The sequence below is a fragment of the Macadamia integrifolia genome, chromosome 7 (genome assembly GCF_013358625.1).
Source record: "Macadamia integrifolia cultivar HAES 741 chromosome 7, SCU_Mint_v3, whole genome shotgun sequence".
Classification (NCBI taxonomy): Eukaryota; Viridiplantae; Streptophyta; class Magnoliopsida; order Proteales; family Proteaceae; genus Macadamia; species Macadamia integrifolia.
The window spans coordinates 33,384,963-33,404,675 of record NC_056563.1 but is presented as its reverse complement, the minus strand read 5'-3'; the positions used below and the strand labels follow the sequence as shown (position 1 = coordinate 33,404,675).

Here is a 19,713-nt window from a genome sequence, read left to right as displayed (position 1 = left end):
AAAGGTTCATACAGTTGACAATTAATTGAATCGATTATGTTCCGATGTAGATGGTTTAATTCAATTTAATGATCCAAGATTTTTTAGATAAAATTAAAGTAAAATCATTTAATAAACGACTTCATATATTAAAATCAAAATCATTTATAAACGATTTTGATTCAAACGGTGTTAAATGATTTTCTTCTGTTTTCTCATTTTTTATTCAAACAAATTTTTTACCTTTAAATTCTTTAGTGAAATAGATGTAATTTGTAACATCAAATCGAATTGTTTATTATTATATATACTTTTTAAATAATTATTTAAATTATTTTATTGAAATAGATGTAAAATTAATTTAAAGATTTACCAACAGTTTAAACTTTAAAATCAAGATCGAATCATGGTTTCAATTTTAAAACTAAAATCAAACTATAAAATAAACCATTTTACAATTTCGATATAAATGGTTCAATCCAATTTTGGTTTCAAATTCACATCCTTAGTTGACATGGAACCTTAAACTCATCATATAGCCAATCCAGAGGCTTATACAGCAAATGATTGAGCGATACCCCTCCACATGGCCTTAATAGGTGGCCGTGAAGGTAATCTTCCCTATTATGATAAATCTTGTTTTCCCCCTATCATCTCCTACCACGCTACCACCAAAAACAATACCACAAAGATTAATTCCTACACACCCCAAAAAACACTGAAATTCTGCTGAAAGAGAATCACTACATTCACGAACGAAACTTGGCTGCTGCCAAGGGATTGGAATCCCAGGGGGGCAGGTTTGAAATCACTCAAGGTGGGTATTTTCAAACCTGCCCCCTGGGATTCCATTCCCTTGGCTGTTACCATGGCTGCAACCCAGGCAGCAGCAAAAATTTTTCCTTCACGAAACGAAATGTGAACTACTGAAGAAACAAATTCTTGGAAGCAAGATGAGCAGAGCATCTGAAATCACTTTCAATTTGTATATCCAATCAACAATGCTATACTACATTGCTTTATGGATCACTAGATAGAAAAATAATTTTGTCCCTCCATAACTTACTGATGACAATGGCAAGCATGGGCCTCTTGCAACTCCAGATTAATCTTAATTTTACAAAAGCCACCCAAGTAACAAACTTTGCTTCTATTCTGCCTTCTTTCCTTTCTTTGCTTGTGGCTTCTGGTAGAGAAGTATCTGAGACAGGATGGTCCCATTCAAAACAATTCCAATCATAGATCCGAGAATCACTTCAACTGAATCAAGGTAGACAAGTACAATATGACAATAAACAATAAATTTATGATTAAGAAATTTAAGCTATCTGCAGGGTTGACAGCTAATAACAGTCCATCATCTTTAGAAAGGTCTGAGATGCAACCATCAGGTAAGCGGCGAGTCAGCCATTGATGGATCTTATGCAGTTAAGATATAAAATCTGCAACCCCTGATGCCCAATTGTTGGTTGATCTCTTACTGAATATGATTAGTCACACGAATGCTGTTAAAATTTAGCATAAGTCACAGCCCCAAATAGGATGGAATGCCAGATCCATGTTTGTCCACACCCTTCTTGAGTGGTGAGTGTTTTGAATGCCTACAAAAAGACTCTGGCGGCGGCAATGATCATGATAAATGATGTTATTAATGGTGTAAAATCAAGATGAACATATGGAAATTTAACAGGCATGGATACTAGGATGGAGATGCGGCATTGCAAAATACATCTCATGTCATGTGAATCGTAAAGGTAAATTGTTTGTTAGCAAAGTCGGCAACCAGCATTGATTAGAATCAGAACCACAGTGGGATGCTGTTGGAATCCGTGGGCATTCAAATCACAATTTCTTGTGTGGACATGCATGGAGATGATGCAGTTAAGTTCAACAGCCAGGTGGGGTACAGGATATGGATGGCCAAACTGGAGATGTGCTTCCTGCATGATAAGAGCTAGGCAACCAACATCAACATTGGATAAGCAAAGATTTCCACCAATCTGACTTTTTTGGGTTTTTGATTCTGAAAAGCCTTGGAGATCTTGCTACAAGAGGTAAGATTCATTGATTTTCTGCTACTTTACTGACTAAAAGACAGAAAAATAGCTAAAAATGAAGGTTAAAGAGCCTTCATGGCTGATGATGAAATAGATTGTAGGGATCGACATTAATGGGAATCGGATGGGCCACCTCTGATTCGAATCAGCCGATCTGATTTTTGAAACCATGCTAGAACCCTCATAGTCAATAAAAAAATAAGATAAATGATGAAGCTCAACAAAGAAGTTGACATGGCTGGCTGGCAAGAATAGGAATAACAATCAAAGAAAACAGCTGATTAACTCTTGAGAGTTGCTCCAAAGGATATAGAATAAATGGAAGTTGAATGAGATGATCTGGTTATGCACATGCTCAAGTGAATATGGTCCATGATGACACATTTGCCGCTAGACCGCTTATGGAGGTGACAGAAGGCTGAGATTTAACCAGTAAGAAACTTGAACCATAAGGTACAACTCTGGAGTTTATGGCTATCTATAAAATGAAATGATGAGACATAGTTAGCTGACTGTTACCCAACCAAAATATTTGGGAGCAGGCCTGGAAAATGACAATGACCATATGAAATGAACTAAGTTTCTGTAGGCACACCATGATGCGGATCCGGATTCTAATGACTGAAATCGGATCGCTTAGGGCCCACTAGAATGGTTAAAAATCTCAATTTAATGGTTGGGTGGCAATTTTGTAATTAAACTAAACTTAAAACATACGCAAGTGGCTCAATCGACTAGTAAAAGGGGTAGTTCAGAAATTACAAATAAAGCTAGGACAAAAACAAAAAGAATAGTAAGCAAAGGAGGGGCAATATTGTCAAACCAGGGAATGAGATGACCTAAACAGCCCACGATTCAGTCTTCCTCTTCCTTGGACAACCTGTAAAGGAAGGAAGAGCAGCAGCTAGTGATGGAGGAATCTCCTTCAACCCTTCTCTGTTAGACCTGAAATTTCAGGTGTAAGGTCTCAAGAGGAGGCTCACCCAGACCCACATGAAAGCTGCTCAGGTCGGCAAGCTGGAAAGATGAAAGAAGACCCTGAGTTAGAAGCTGGCGGTAGAGACTCTTGCTGCCCTAGTTGCAGGTTTCGATTAGCCAAACCGAAAGGGAGTTTTGAGCTGAACTTCAAGGAGTTTTGTCGCCCAATAGAGACCTGCCTTTACTCAAAGTTTCAACCCAAACAGACCTTGTATGAAAGATATTGATCCACTTCATGATGGTCTTAATTGCCGCCCAGAACAAAGTAATCCCAGGCAAGGAAAGTATATATCAGCGAAATAGGGGAAAAGACTGTAAAGAAGAAGAAGATGAGAAGAGAGAGAAAAGGGATTTCAGGGGGAGTTAGAGAGAAGAGAACAACTCACGGTTTCAAAACCAAAAAAACTCAGATAAAATTTCTATTCTTCAAAAACTAAAACTTCTCCATCGTTCACATATCCAATATAAAGAAAAAATCAAACAATTAATGGCAACTACTGAAAAGGAAACTATTCTATAGTTAGAAGCTAGCTAAATTCAAAGGAAATTGTTTCTAAAACAAAAGAAAATCAAATCAAAGATACATATATATATATATATATATATTTTTCCTAAGTCCTTCGGCCAACTGCATCACACCACCACCAAAGAAACCTCAAAACACATGTTAAGTGGTCTGGTGGGCATGATGCCTCTCTATATAAAATATTTCTATATGCTTTTGTTACTGTATTGAAAGATTGTTAGGATCAGAAGTGGTCACCTTCTCCATACCCACCCCATGGAAACCTTTCCGATAAATATACTACAGATTTTGCGTTCCTTCAAAAACTCAACTGTAATTAACTGTAATTAACAAAATAATAACCCAAGGATACCACTAGTGGGAGCTTTTTCCTGGAAGCTGGTGAAAACTCTCACTGCAAAACAAAGATTTAGAAGTCATAAACAAGAGCACCAAAGCATATCCAAGTTCACAAAACATCAGTATAAGTAACAGTGAAAGCTCACCAATGGAACCTCCAAAATTCATAAAAGAAGTCAAGAAGCTAAGCTCCCCTGTGCTTTTGTTCTGTCACCAATTTGTTTCGACCAAACACATGAGAAATGGTGCTCAAAGAAATACTTCAAAACTCAGAGAAACAGGACTAGTTGTCTGTTTTAAAATTATAAGATAAGCATTCATGGCCTCTGGGTGATGCAGAGCAACAAGTGTCAAATTCCCAGAATGGGCACTGGAGATTATATAACACTCGAAAGTCAAAGATTTAGGCTTGCATTGTCTCTACATTCCAAAGTCAGAGTCGTAATAGAAGCAGAAACAATTTTGCAGACCATCAATTTTATCTTCTTACTTCCATCCTTCCAATCTACTGTGGCTCATGTCTTAAATCCTTCCTTCTATTTTTTCATCTCCAACCTAGTTTTCATTTTCTTCAATCCCTAGTACAATATACCATGCCTCATTTCAAGATAGCCATATCAACTTGTCCCAAAACTTCCATAAAACTCCTTTTTAATCCATTAAACCTGACTTATATTCCAAATGACCAACAACATACACCATAATATATTTGTGTAGGGGAAAAATACAATGAAAAATTTGGCATTATAATTAAATTATTAATCATAAAATTAGAGTAAAAATGAAAAATAGGCAAAATTTCAGAATAATCCAGAAAAAAAGACAGCAAAATTTGCATATAATGTGGTTGAGAAATAAAATGTGAACTTTTCCAAATCCAAATCCTTGAAAGATATAAAGTCCGGGGCAGTAGAGTTCTAGACCTCTTAGCATAGGGTGCAGCAATAATATAAGAAGACCTAACTTGGAACTCTAAAGAACCAAAATGTTTATAACTTTGTACTATTTTGCATAAAGGGAAAAAGGTTTCCAGCATATACAGTGCCGGAATAGTTTCTGGCATGAAGCCCATCTTGTTCCATAGTGATGAACTGGTCATTCTGACTTTTGGATAGATGGGAAATTCCCTAGGTAGGCCACATATGAAATTTGGTGGACTATTTCAATCTTGTGCCCCCCCCCCTCTTCTCATCTGTCCCTGTTCTTCAAACATATTTGACCTTTTCCAGGCATTTCATGCAAGGAAGCTTCTTGAATTTTCAGTAATTTATATTTATAAAGTGATCCTGAAGAAAAGTTAGCTTTCTAACAAAATATACACCACATTTTTACTGCAACAGCATAATAAAACATTAAAACCTATTATTTTCAACTTACAGAATAATTCTCCCATATTTGTGGGACCCTGGCAAAGAAAAAAATCGCATGCTGAGATGCCTGCAACATGTATTTTTGAATCAGATAGGCTGTATAATCTTCAGACATGGCACAAGTTTAAATTCAAAAGAGGAGAATGGCCGGGCTGATAATGCTTCAACATTGACTTATGCCCATACTGCATGCNGTGACAGAAGGCTGAGATTTAACCAGTAAGAAACTTGAACCATAAGGTACAACTCTGGAGTTTATGGCTATCTATAAAATGAAATGATGAGACATAGTTAGCTGACTGTTACCCAACCAAAATATTTGGGAGCAGGCCTGGAAAATGACAATGACTATATGAAATGAACTAAGTTTCTGTAGGCACACCATGATGCGGATCCGGATTCTAATGACTGAAATCGGATCGCTTAGGGCCCACTAGAATGGCTAAAAATCTCAATTTAATGGTTGGGTGGCAATTTTGTAATTAAACTAAACTTAAAACATAAGCAAGTGGCTCAATCGACTAGTAATAGGGGAAGTTCAGGAATTACAAATAAAGCTAGGGCAAAAAAAAAGAATAGAAAGCAAAGGAGGGTCAATATTGTCAAACCAGGGAATGAGATGACCTAAACAGCCCACGATTCAGTCTTCCTCTTCCTTGGATGACCTGTAAAGGAAGGAAGAGCAGCAGCTTGCGATGGAGGAATCTCCTTCAACTCTTCTCTGTTAGACCTGAAATTTCAGGTGTAAGGTCTCAAGAGGAGGCTCACCCAGACCCACATGAAAGCTGGTCAGGTCGGCAAGCTGGAAAGATGAAAGAAGACCCTGAGTTAGAAGCTGGTGGTAGAGACTCTTGCTGCCCCAGTTGCAGGTTTCGATTAGCCAAACCGAAAGGGAGTTTTGAGCTGAACTTCAAGGAGTTTTGTCGCCCAATAGAGACCTGCCTTTACTCAAAGTTTCAACCCAAACAGACCTTGTATGAAAGATATCGATCCACTTCATGATGGTCTTAATTGCCGCCCAGAACAAAGTAATCCCAGGCAAGGAAAGTATATATCAGCGAAATAGGGGAAAGGACTGTAAAGAAGAAGAAGATGAGAAGAGAGAGACAAGGGATTTCAGGGAAAGTTAGAGAGAAGAGAACAACTCACGGTTTCAAAACCAAAAAAATCTGATAAATTTTCTATTCTTAAAAAACTAAAACTTCTCCATCGTTTACATATCCAATATAAAGAAAAAAATCAAACAATTAATGACAACTACTGAAAAGGAAACTATTCTGTAGTTAGAAGCTAGCTAAATTCAAAGGAAATTGTTTCTAAAACAAAAGAAAATAAAATCAAAGATATATATATTTTTCCTAAGTCCTTCGGCCAACTGCATCAGCTCTCCCGGTCTTAAAAGAACTCGACTCCGTCGAGTTAGGTCGTGTTCTCAAGATTCCCTTGTAAATCGCTCGCCGATGAGGTGGCACACATCTTGAAACAGAAGGGAACATAACTCCAAAAGGAGGGAGAGTAAGCTGACATGTCACTGGAGTAGGAGTTAGTCGACGACGTGGCATGTCTGATAATGCATGTGGCCTCATTAAGTACATACGAGCTCCTTGCTTCACCTTGATGGTGTTCCGTGCGCCATCGTAGAGAATGCCTGCATGTCGCTGCCAAGGTCGCCCTAGAAGAATGTCGCAGTGCACCAATGGGGTGACCAAGCAGGTGATATGGTACTGTAACGACCAAAACTGTAAGTGTACTCAAACAATTGCAGTGGCCTCTTCTCGAGCTGTGGGTCTAAAACATTGCACGTGAATCTTCTTGAAAAGCTGCTTCGGTGGAAGGTTGTGTGCTCAAACAAATTCAGCAGATATAAAATTTGCTTCTGCCCCAGTATCAACAACTGCATGAACATCAGCAGGGTCGGAGCCGTGCAGGAGAGTACCCTTCTGTCTGAAGAGAGGAGCCTTATCAACTAGTCTATTCAAAAAGGATGAAAGGCTAGCTGAATGAGTTTGTACATCCTCATCTTCATCATCGACAATATCATTGTCCTCGAGGGGATAAGGATATAAATGAGATTCATCTTCACTCTTCTCTATCGGTTGCTTCTCTGCTACGTTCACAGAACGAGTCCTGTTGGGACACTTGTTGGAATAGTGACCCTTCTCGCCACAACTATGGCATATGATATTCTTCACCCCAACGTTATCCTTGTTGAACTCTGACCTTTTCTCTTCAACTCTGCGAGCTTCAGGCTTCTTTTCCTCCATACGCGGTGGAGGTCTATAAACTGAAGAAGTCTTAAGCATACCCTTCCAATAAATAAGCTTCTCTTTAGCTGTCTTGGCATGAGCCGCTACCACATCAACAGACCTGAAATCAGTGTTAGCCAACTCAAGTCGAATCTTAGTACTCAACCCACTGATATATCGCATCACCCGTTGCTGGTCTGTTTCCTGAAGCCGACACCTTGAAGACAGTTTGTGGAATTCGAGGGTGTAAGAATCCACATCTTTGTTCCCTTGTTACAAGTTAAGTAATTTATGGAACATTACCTTTTCATAATTAAGAAGAATAAATTTTTCAGTTAGGATCTGTTTCATGACCTTCCAATTGGTAATGGGTCCAAGTCTTCTGACAAACCTTGCATGTAGTACATCATCCCACCAAGAACATGCATACCAAATAAACTTAGTGATGATAAGTTCACGCTTCTTCACGTCTGGAAGAGACTTATATGCAAAAATCCTCTCAACTTTGGTAAGCCAGTCAAGAAATTCCTCAGGTCCCTTTTCACCACTAAACTCGAGAACCTCAACTTTCATGCCATAATCTCTGTCAGAAAATTACCGGGTAACATCTTGGGGAACAACTGGATCACGTTGCACTTGGTGAGGTGTATCTTCAATCCGTAGGGCATTAAACTGAGGAGGTGGTGTAGATGGTCCTTCATCGACTTGAGTTTCAGAGTTTTGCATAAAGGCAAGAATCTTAGTGAGGGCACCTTGAGTGCTGTCCATAAACTTGTCATATTTGGCCTCATTATTCTCAATCCTAGCATTAGTTTTCTGTTGGTTTTCAAGTACCTCACGATACAATTTGTTCAACTCAGCATTGGTAACGTTACCTATCACGGTTAGGGAAGTGCAGGAAATTTGCTCTGATACCACTTGATGTGGATCCGGATTCCAAAGATTGAAATCGGACCACTTAGGACCCACTAGAATGGCTAAAAATCTCAATTTAATGGTTGGGTGGCAATTTTGTAATTAAACTAAACTTAAAACATAAGCAAGTGGCTCAATCGACTAGTAATAGGGGAAGTTCAGGAATTACAAATAAAGCTAGGGCAAAAAAAAAGAATAGAAAGCAAAGGAGGGTCAATATTGTCAAACCAGGGAATGAGATGACCTAAACAGCCCACGATTCAGTCTTCCTCTTCCTTGGATGACCTGTAAAGGAAGGAAGAGCAGCAGCTTGCGATGGAGGAATCTCCTTCAACTCTTCTCTGTTAGACCTGAAATTTCAAGCGTAAGGTCTCAAGAGGAGGCTCACCCAGACCCACATGAAAGCTGGTCAGGTCGGCAAGCTGGAAAGATGAAAGAAGACCCTGAGTTAGAAGCTGGCGGTAGAGACTCTTGCTGCCCCAGTTGCAGGTTTCGATTAGCCAAACCGAAAGGGAGTTTTGAGCTGAACTTCAAGGAGTTTTGTCGCCCAATAGAGACCTGCCTTTACTCAAAGTTTCAACCCAAACAGACCTTGTATGAAAGATATCGATCCACTTCATGATGGTCTTAATTGCCGCCCAGAACAAAGTAATCCCAGGCAAGGAAAGTATATATCAGCGAAATAGGGGAAAGGACTGTAAAGAAGAAGAAGATGAGAAGAGAGAGAAAAGGGATTTCAGGGGGAGTTAGAGAGAAGAGAACAACTCACGGTTTCAAAACCAAAAAAACTCTGATAAATTTTCTATTCTTCAAAAACTAAAACTTCTCCATCGTTTACATATCCAATATAAAGAAAAAATCAAACAATTAATGACAACTACTGAAAAGGAAACTATTCTATAGTTAGAAGCTAGCTAAATTCAAAGGAAATTGTTTCTAAAACAAAAGAAAATCAAATCAAAGATACATATATATATATATATATATATTTTTTCCTAAGTCCTTCGGCCAACTGCATCACACCACCACCAAAGAAACCTCAAAACACATGTTAAGTGGTCTGGTGGGCATGATGCCTCTCCATATAAAATATGTCTATATGCTTTTGTTACTGTATTGAAAGATTGTTAGGATCAGAAGTGGTCACCTTCTCCATACCCACCCCATGGAAACCTTTCCAATAAATATACTACAGATTTTGCGTTCCTTCAAAAACTCAACTGTAATTAACTGTAATTAACAAAATAATAACCCAAGGATACCACTAGTGGGAGCTTTTTCCTGGAAGCTGGTGAAAACTCTCACTGCAAAACAAAGATTTAGAAGTCATAAACAAGAGCACCAAAGCATATCCAAGTTCACAAAACATCAGTATAAGTAACAGTGAAAGCTCACCAATGGAACCTCCAAAATTCATAAAAGAAGTCAAGAAGCTAAGCTCCCCTGTGCTTTTGTTCTGTCACCAATTTGTTTCCACCAAACACATGAGAAATGGTGCTCAAAGAAATACTTCAAAACTCAGAGAAACAGGACTAGTTGTCTGTTTTAAAATTATAAGATAAGCATTCATGGCCTCTGGGTGATGCAGAGCAACAAGTGTCAAATTCCCAGAATGGGCACTGGAGATTATATAACACTCGAAAGTCAAAGATTTAGGCTTGCATTGTCTCTACATTCCAAAGTCAGAGTCGTAATAGAAGCAGAAACAATTTTGCAGACCATCAATTTTATCTTCTTACTTCCATCCTTCCAATCTACTGTGGCTCATGTCTTAAATCCTTCCTTCTATTTTTTCATCTCCAACCTAGTTTTCATTTTCTTCAATCCCTAGTACAATATACCATGCCTCATTTCAAGATAGCCATATCAACTTGTCCCAAAACTTCCATAAAACTCCTTTTTAATCCATTAAACCTGATTTATATTCCAAATGACCAACAACATACACCATAATATATTTTTGTAGGGGAAAAATACAATGAAAAATTTGGCATTATAATTAAATTATTAATCATAAAATTAGAGTAAAAATGAAAAATAGGCAAAATTTCAGAATAATCCAGAAAAAAAGACAGCAAAATTTGCATATAATGTGGTTGAGAAATAAAATGTGAACTTTTCCAAATCCAAATCCTTGAAAGATATAAAGTCCGGGGCAGTAGAGTTCTAGACCTCTTAGCATAGGGTGCAGCAATAATATAAGAAGACCTAACTTGGAACTCTAAAGAACCAAAATGTTTATAACTTTGTACTATTTTGCATAAAGGGAAAAAGGTTTCCTGCATATACAGTGCCGGAATAGTTTCTGGCATGAAGCCCATCTTGTTCCATAGTGATGAACTGGTCATTCTGACTTTTGGATAGATGGGGAATTCCCTAGGTAGGCCACATATGAAATTTGGTGGCCTATTTCAATCTTATGCCCCCCCCCCCCTCTTCTCATCTGTCCCTGTTCTTCAAACATATTTGACCTTTTTCAGGCATTTCATGCAAGGAAGCTTCTTGAATTTTCAGTAATTTATATTTATAAAGTGATCCTGAAGAAAAGTTAGCTTTCTAACAAAATATACACCACATTTTTACTGCAACAGCATAATAAAACATTAAAACCTATTATTTTCAACTTACAGAATAATTCTCCCATATTTGTGGGACCCTGGCAAAGAAAAAAATCGCATGCTGAGATGCCTGCAACATGTATTTTTGAATCAGATAGGCTGTATAATCTTCAGACATGGCACAAGTTTAAATTCAAAAGAGGAGAATGGCCGGGCTGATAATGCTTCAACATTGACTTATGCCCATACTGCATGCTATACAAATGAAAAATGAAAGGAAGCAAATAAAACTTTATGACCTACTAAAAAAATGCTGCATAAAGTTGAACTTACATATAAAGCTTCAAAAAGAACAGGATCAATCTGACCAGCCAAAATGGTGGGTGCTATACCACAATATCTGAAGAAGTATTAGTAGGAAAAAAAGATAAAAAAGTTTTAATGAAAACAGCAGATTTGACTTTCAAATTGATTCCAACAAACAGATACTTGGTTAAAAAACCATGTAGGATACATTAATGCCCTGATCCATGTCTTCATTCCCATTGGTTGAGAATAATAGTAGATGATAGCAATTAAGATTATAGCTGTAAAACAGAAAGCTAGTCAGATCCTCAGCAATTGTGATAATATGCCAAATTATTCTAAGTTGCTAGTTTCAGCAGGAAATTGCTAAGTTGGTTAGAGTAATGGTCCATCACACCAGAAGTATATCGAAGTACAACTTTCTAGTACATATACTAAGATCAAAATCGATAAAATGAAAAATGGAACCACTCAACAAGAAGCTTACCCTTGATGAGCTGAGTCCTCTTAAAACCAGGAATTGTGAATAATAAATCCAAATCACTGAAACCAGAGAACTACGTAACTATGGCTAGAAGAGCTCTAGGGTCTGGTCTGGTATTAAAAGCATTGATTCTATGAACAAAGTATCAGATAACCAAATCAGCCCAATTTTAGGCCCAGAAGGCTCCTATAAGAGATAGATTAAATAGCCAGCGCCAATTTGGCAGAGCATTCCCGCCAGTAATAGTAAATTCACAAGCTCATCATAAAAAATACACCTTGGATTAAGAGAAAAGCCAATTCCCCATAAGCTGAAAAAGGAAGCCCCTTGTGAAGACAGTACGACAAAGCAATGGTATAACCAACAACCTCAAGCTCAAAAGCTGCAACGCTGAGGCCCCTGACACTTCCATGCTTTAAAATTTTCAATATCTGCATAAAAGAATTTAAATGTCACATAAAGACAATATTAAAGCGATAAAAGCACTAAATGAAATCTATTAATTTTCTAAACCACATGATTACACAATTATATAATACTGAGGCAAGAGGAAGTATGTTCTAAGAAAAATATATATATATATATATATATAAAAGGATTCATCGTTAAACCTGGTAGGTCATTACATATAAGACCATACTTAAATATTGCAATCAAATAGTATACGCTTCCCTCCCTGAATCTTAAAGTAAACCATCCAACATTGGTTTCTAGTCATCCTTAAATGAGGCAAGGTTCAATAAAATATTTTAACCCTAGAAAAAAAAAAAATTGGTATGTAGGGAGGGAAGTAGGTAACAGCCAGGAGGCTCAAACTTGAGATCTCCTGGTGAGCATGGGTTTTTCGCATATTGCAACTCACCAACTGCGCTAGACAGTTGTTAAAAACATTGGATATCCACCAGGGGGGAGGGGGATTTTCTTTTGCATGACTCCTGTTTAGGAAGAGCTTCATAAAACTGTCCACCATTTTGAGCCACTTGGATAGATGATGTGGCAATTTTGGTCGTTGGATAGAAAGGATATAGTCTAGATTACCCATGTGTCAATAACATTCTCAAATTCAATCAAATACCCTCCTTATGTATACATGCATGCATACGGTAATCCATCAATACTATGCACCCCCCTATAGTCCTGGATTTCTCAAAGCTCTATTTGCCAATTGTTAAATTCTGTTTGAGCTAAACTTGACATGTGAGTAGGAGATCTAGGGGTCTGCCTTGATGTTCATATGCCAGATTTTTAGGGCCGTTTAGAAAAGGCTCCCCAACTCAAGAGTGTATGAAAACTGTCCCCCAAAAAAATATATGAAAGAGGGTTATTGATTTAAACTTCAATTTGTAATTAATATAGTGAACAAGGACTACCAACATCTACAATCAAACAAGAAATTAGGAATGACAGTTCACTAAAATACAAGAGACAAAGCATAAGTATCGTATGCAAAACACTGAGTTAGACCCTTATTCCCTTGTGCAATGCGTGGGGGTGAAGTAGGAATCGAGAAGTCATGCACCGACCAACCAAAAATAACAGCTGGATCTTGGAATGTTTTCTCTCCATAACGGGACATAGCAGAAAGTATGCCCAGGTGATCGTCTATTAAAAGAAGTCTACCTATGGAGCCTGATACAAAATAAGACTTCCAGTGCAAACTCTACTACCTCACCTAATTTTATGGATAAAAACCGAAAGGTATCTTCTCCCTCAACAATGTGACAAGACAAAAAGCATATCATGAACATTGTACCTGTCACCCACTCAAAAGAAAGCCTGTTGTGTAATGGTCAGCCGTAGAAGCAGGGAAGATTTATATCTGAAATCTGGCCATTCTCAAGCATCATGAACATTGTACCTGTCACCCACTCAAAAGAAAGCCTGTTGTGTAATGGTCAGCCGTAGAAGCAGGGAAGATTTATATCTGAAATCTGGCCATTCTCAATCATCCCGATTAAGAATCATTTAAGCAAAAAACTAGTTCTCAAATGCTAAACAATAAAAGAACCTAAGGCTTTAATGAGAGATAACAGAAGTCAATACCATGTTTTGGGAAATTTGAGTTGATTAACGACCATGATCTGAAATCTTTGCGTAGTAGTTGAAGGCAGGTAAATAACTATTTCAGCAAAAAGGATAGTTGTACACTAATCCAAAAAAATAAAAACAATCCTGTCCCAACTATCGCGGCCTAGTAAATGAAGAGGCAGTTCATTCAGGTACACTAACTCAATATTGCTGTGCCAATTGCACATGTATGGTTAGAAGAACCACCTCTTTCACCAAAAGGTACCTGGAAGAGGGGAAAAAACGATTTTTTTTTTTTGGAGGGATTAAAAGATTGGGCTTCAAAAAACCAATGAGTCCATCTGAAGTTGTTGCATACGATCTCATGTTCTTCGTATTCTCATTCCGCATATTATAAGTCGCAACTGACAGTAGAAATTGAAGGAATATCTCACCAAATCGAACCAGATGGTTTTGTTATTTAGGTCAAGGAAGAAACCTGTGGAAGCTTGACGATGGTGGAGGCGGCGACGATGCAATATCCAAGGAGCTTCGATATGAGAGGAAGCAAACAGTCCTTGTCAGGGAACTTGCCATCGCTGAGAGACCCCAATGCGCAGCCAAAATCCATCCCCAGAATCTCCATCTTCATCACTTCGACGGTTGAACCCCCAATTGATCTGAAACAACGAAGTAACGAACTACAAACTCGCCAATAAGTTAATAACACACTAATTGATTCATGAAGCTCTAAGGTTAGGCTTCAGATTCTCAGAAGGGGCAGCATCCAAGAAGAGTAAGAGCCAAGCAAAAGAAAAAGTATTGTAATTTCATACCCAAAAACACAAGAATGTATGTTTAATAAATTGCCACGTCATCTTTCCACGTCTCATAAATAAATATGTCTATTAAGAAAAAAATCATGATTGCCTATTTAAATAAGAAGGGAGAAAATTTTAAGGAAAATTACTTGATTACTCATTTATGGTTTTCCTTTACAAAATTACCCATCAAAGGTTTCAGTTAACAAAAATACCTAAAATTAGGTTTTTCTTTATAAAATTACTCACTTAAAGTTTAAGTTAACAAAAATACCCAAAATTGAGTTTGAATTTACAAAACTATCTACTCAAAGTTTTAATAATAAAAAAATACATGATTATATGTGGAAGATGAAGATTCACTATTTTGGGTAGTTTTGTAAACCCAAAGTGAAATGATTGGTCTGCCCTCATGAAAGGGGAAAAAAGAAAATTCTATGAATACTTTTTCCTGCATTCTCATTGGTCCACGTGCATGTACAAAAATTAGATTCTTCACATAAAATACTTCCTCAAACAAGAAATATTTCTTAAATTATTATTATCACATAGGTCTGTTATTTTTCTAAATATCACAAAGCATATATTCTAACACATGGAAGATGATGATGTGTCTTATGATAGTGTAAAAAAAAAAATCCACACTAATATTGTGAGAGATTCTCCATAATGTCAACTAGTTTTATCATATAAATAAATAATTTGATCATTCTAAGCCTTTTTTTTTTTGTAGCTAAGCAAATCTCTAATGTATGGTATTATAGGTTTATTATAGGTTTTGTTGGACAATTACATATCAAATTAGTGGGTTGTTTTAATTATATGATCTACCATGTAAAGCTTCTTCCCTTGTTTTCCTCAACTACCAATTTATAATATGGATTGGTTTAAAATTTAATTTATGAATAAATAAAGATGTGTTTTAATTATATGATCTATCATGTAAAGGCTTCTTCCTTTGCTTTTCTCAACTACCAATTTATAAAATGGATTGATTTAAAATTTAATTTATGAATAAATAAAGATGTAGATAGAATGTTCAGGAAATTTTAGTCCCAATTTAAGCATCACTCAAACCGGACTAAGTGACTAAAAAATGGATGTTGGACTGAGAATGACTCACATAGAATTTGGTATCATATGAAAAAGGAAAATATGACGTTTATGATTATTTTTAGAAGCTAAAAATTCAAAATCACCATTTTACACCCTGGATTGAGTTTTCCCGCACCTGCAATCAAGGGTCAAGGGAGAATCACTTGATCAACAGGTTTCAATGGTATTTTCCCACACCAACAGTCAAGGGTCAAGGGAGAATCACTTGATCGACAAGTTTCAATGGTATTCAAAGGGTATCACGCATTAGCTAAGGTATTTTTAACCATTCCTAAATAGAGAGGGCAAACATTTACGACCATTGATGGCTATACTTTCTTAAGGAAAAGCTTTCAATGGTATTCAAAGGGTATCACTCAATAGCTGAGGTATTTTTAACCATTCCTAGATAGAGAGGGCAAACATTTACGACCATTGATGGCTATACTTTCTTAAGGAAAAGCTTTCTCCGTACACTAGTGGTACATTCGAACATGAATCTCTCTTCTTTTTTTTCGGGTGGGGTGTTTGGTAAAACCACCCCAGCAATGCCAATTCTAGGATTCTCTTGTTCATTGTAAGTTCATATTGAGATTCAACAGTGAACCACCATTCAAGCTTAAAAAGTAACAATCCCAGAGGAAGGTTCGCACTTGATAACGCGATTTAAAAGTTCGAGGGAGAAAATATCCTGCAACATCATCTTCAAGGATCCAAGAGCACAGGAAGCATTCCGGTGAGTTAGACTACACTGCAAAGGAAATTGAGGGTATGTTTGGCTTTGTTTGAAAATGTGAATGCACACATTATGAGAATGAGAATGTGCATTCACATTCTCAAAATGTAGAATGGATTTTTTAACTAGGAATGAAAACATCATTGGATACATATTCAGCTTAAATGTTATTTAATTTAAAAATCCTTTATCTTTTACTCAGATTCTTGATAAAAATATAAAATCCCTTTTCTACATTTCATCCAACAATTTGTGGGCATCATGAAAGAAGCTGTTATGACCAGAACCAATTGCTTGGTTGATGACGCTTTGATGTCGTTCTCAATGTTGATTGCAGTGATTTCAACGAAGATTCAAGGTTCATCCTCAACTGTGAACGGTAAAGGGTTGCATTTTATACCTATTCCCCAGTCTCTGAGGGTGTCCATTGGTGAAGTTGTTCTTCTCTCAGGGATGTCCCATCTCCCTGAGGCGGAGCTGTTGATGTTGAGAATCGGGAGCGGTAGCTCAAACTGGAGAATGAGAACACATAATGGGAAAAAAATCACATTATAAAATGGATTGCATTCTTGACCACGCTTACAAGATTTTGAGAATGGAATGTTTACCAAACAGTGTTTTTTACAGTACAGAATGTGATCTTGATTCAGAATGCATATCAAACACATCAAGTCTCAAGAATCCATGATCAAGATTGACATGGAAGGAACATGAGCACTTGATAAGAAAACAGGAAGAAATTCTCATCCAAGCATTTGATATTATACATGCATCATAAAGCTTGAAACATAAAAACAGAATTGATACATCAAGCACAGAGGTTCCTAGAGCATTGAAACTTTTATGTAGAAGGGCAAACTTCTGATGATTTTGAGTCAATCCGGGATCATAACTGTAACATTGGAACCATTCTTTTCATAGCAAACGCACATTCAGATGTTCCTATTTCTTCATATTGATTGAGGAATTCGATTTCTCTATGAACATAACTTACAGAGCTAGCTCAGTAGGATGGTGGTGGATAGCTTCCTGGATATGGACCTGCAGGGAAGGAAGCATGGACAATCAGAAACTAGACAGACATAAGCAATCAAGAGGGAAAGGAAGCATAAGAGGCAAAGAAAGCTACCTGGAGGTGGTGGGTAATAGGAGGTGGCATGTGGTGGAGGTGGATAGCTTTGTGGTGGATAGGGTGGTGGGGGGTATGGCTGAGGAGGATAGGCAGCAGGTTGAGGAGGTGGGGGATAGGCAGTGGATTGAGGAGGCAGTTGATAGGCAGAAGTCAGTTGAGGCGGTGGCGGATAGGCTGCTGGTGCGGGATTTGGTGGATATGAATGGTAAGATGATGAAGCAGGGTAGGCTGTTGGTGGTGGAGTAGAATACGCATGGTATTGGGTCGGTGGCGGAGTTGGGTATTGGGTTGGTGGCGGTGTCGTGTAGGGTGGCGCTGATGGTGAAAAGCTACTCGCTGGTTTCTGCAAATGCAACAGTTAAAACTCATCCAGATTAAACAATCTCCAACTAATTCTACATTGCCTAATTGATCTTCCTAGGCATTTTATGAGCCCTAAATCCTCAATATTTCTAAACTTACGTTAGCATTGGCATAGTGCATTATGAGTCGAACTTCTCCGGCGTGTCTGCAAGTGATGGCAAACAGATTTTCTTAAATCAGACTGAGAAGAATCAAACTTCCATTATAATGGTTTGTTTATCTGTGTGTTTCTTTCTTTAAATCTCTTTACCTGCCAGTTTTAGTCTGTAGGGGCCAAGCAGTATCGTCAAAACCTTGGGATAGAGCCTTCTGAAGTTGAACCCTAGAAACCAGAAAAAAAGTAAGAAATCAAAATTCAATAAAGGTTCCTGTTTGAGAAATTTGATTTTAAAGGTGTGTGAGAATGAAAATCGATTTACTTTCCGCTGCCGATGAAGTCGTCGTAAGTAATGGTATTGCTATTCCAGACAACCACATTCAACTCCCGTAGACCTTCGATGAGCGTAAAGACGAACTTCTCTTGAAAGGTAGGGTTCTTACCTCCATCTGAATCGGATCATAAACCATGGAGAATCAATACAATAACCCAATCTCTTAAAAATGAAGAAATTAACAAGAAATCCTACCTGTACAGGTCCTTGTCCGGAACTTGGAACTTCCATATTCGAGGCAAACGTAAGGGTCCTGCCTCGAGATCCATTCCGTGTCCTTCAATTTGTTGCATCCCACAACTACACCATATAACCCAGCCGAAACAGAGATTCAGAGCAAATAATAACCATAAAAAAGGAAAGGGTATTGAGCAGGGGCATACCTGTAACCTCGAGCAGCTGACCTTGGATCCCAGAAATCGACATTGATGAGTTGAGTCCAGACTTGACAGAAGATGGGGAAATGGATATTGAATTCGTTGACGCGGAATAGAAATGCTATCGTCATTACGCCCTTGCTAAAGGGATATAACCCTCGATCGATGGCTTTAGTGGCTCACAGATTTTTCTATTCTTACCTTCAAAACATGGACCCTGGTTCCAGGGACAGAACTTTAAGACGCGTTATCGGTCAAAAGCCCTAGACTTGACTTGGCATATTGAAGGGATATTTCAATGATTCCCGGTGTTTCTATACCCTGCTCAGTCCTCGGGGATTCAAAATTTAAAATTGGATCGGCCGAATGACCTGAACCGCCAATTTGGATAGAAATAGACCCAGTCTGAGACTCTGAACGGATTTTTTTTCTTTTTTTTTTCTGGGTGGGACATAGGGGTTATGGCCGGACACACGGCACACCTCAACCCCAATTTATTTTTTTTCTTTGTTGGCATGATAAGTATATTTTTGTAATTTATTACACATATTCACATGTTAAGATATTTTGAAGTTGACAATGACCTTTTTTTTTTTCTTGCAATTTATTACACATATTCACATGTTATGATATTATTGTGATAAGTATTTTTTTTACAATTTATTACACATATTCACATGCTAAGATAATTTTGAAATTGTCAATGACCAAAAAATATTTATAACTTGTGCCCATTATAGCCTTTGATTCATCACAATCATAGTCCAAGAGATAAACCATTTACATAACTAAATTAAAACTGAGTTACAAAACTGAATTAAAATTATATTATAGAACCGAATTGAAACTGAAACCAAGCCAAATTGATTTGAGTATCCAAATATGAAACTGAATCAATTCTCGATTTACCTCATCATCCTATAAACCGAACCAAAATCAAACCAAAAAAACTGAAACCGAGACGATTAACAGCCTTAGCCCAAGTTAGTACAC

The 19,713-nt window shown here is 37.6% G+C and overlaps 2 protein-coding genes across 2 annotated transcripts; both read right to left on the bottom strand.

Moving 5' to 3' along the window:
- Positions 1–921: 921 nt before the first annotated feature.
- LOC122084332 (mannose-P-dolichol utilization defect 1 protein homolog 2) lies at positions 922–14,583 on the bottom strand. The gene is made up of 8 exons (XM_042652499.1): positions 14,265–14,583; positions 12,036–12,189; positions 11,483–11,555; positions 11,302–11,368; positions 11,039–11,098; positions 9,806–9,866; positions 9,673–9,714; positions 922–1,233 (listed from the first exon to the last, which is right to left on the bottom strand). Exons 1-8 carry the CDS (start codon positions 14,415–14,417, stop codon positions 1,130–1,132), a joined length of 714 nt encoding a protein of 237 aa, XP_042508433.1. The 5' UTR covers positions 14,418–14,583; the 3' UTR covers positions 922–1,129.
- Positions 14,584–16,571: 1,988 nt separating this feature from the next.
- Positions 16,572–18,939, bottom strand: LOC122083600 (leucine-rich repeat extensin-like protein 6). Its single transcript, XM_042651463.1, has 8 exons — positions 18,727–18,939; positions 18,539–18,643; positions 18,332–18,458; positions 18,163–18,234; positions 18,012–18,057; positions 17,547–17,892; positions 17,412–17,458; positions 16,572–16,929 (listed from the first exon to the last, which is right to left on the bottom strand). Exons 1-7 carry the CDS (start codon positions 18,767–18,769, stop codon positions 17,421–17,423), a joined length of 777 nt encoding a protein of 258 aa, XP_042507397.1. The 5' UTR covers positions 18,770–18,939; the 3' UTR covers positions 16,572–16,929; positions 17,412–17,420.
- Between the last annotated feature and the right edge of the window lie 774 nt (positions 18,940–19,713).

Excerpts from the sequence above, each read along its gene's own strand:
- LOC122084332 (XM_042652499.1), bottom strand. The coding sequence starts at position 14,417 with ATGAAGATGGAGATTCTGGGGATGGATTTTGGCTGCGCATTGGGGTCT. Across the intron at positions 11,369-11,482 it reads ACATGGATCAGGGCATTAAT|ATATTGTGGTATAGCACCCA; the intron begins GTATCCTACATG and ends ATACTTCTTCAG. Across the intron at positions 9,867-11,038 it reads AAATATGGGAGAATTATTCT|AACAAAAGCACAGGGGAGCT; the intron begins GTAAGTTGAAAA and ends AATTGGTGACAG.
- LOC122083600 (XM_042651463.1), bottom strand. The coding sequence starts at position 18,769 with ATGTCGATTTCTGGGATCCAAGGTCAGCTGCTCGAGGTTACAG. Across the intron at positions 18,235-18,331 it reads GACTTCATCGGCAGCGGAAA|GGTTCAACTTCAGAAGGCTC; the intron begins GTAAATCGATTT and ends TCTGGTTTCTAG. Across the intron at positions 17,459-17,546 it reads CTATTACCCACCACCTCCAG|GTCCATATCCAGGAAGCTAT; the intron begins GTAGCTTTCTTT and ends CCTTCCCTGCAG.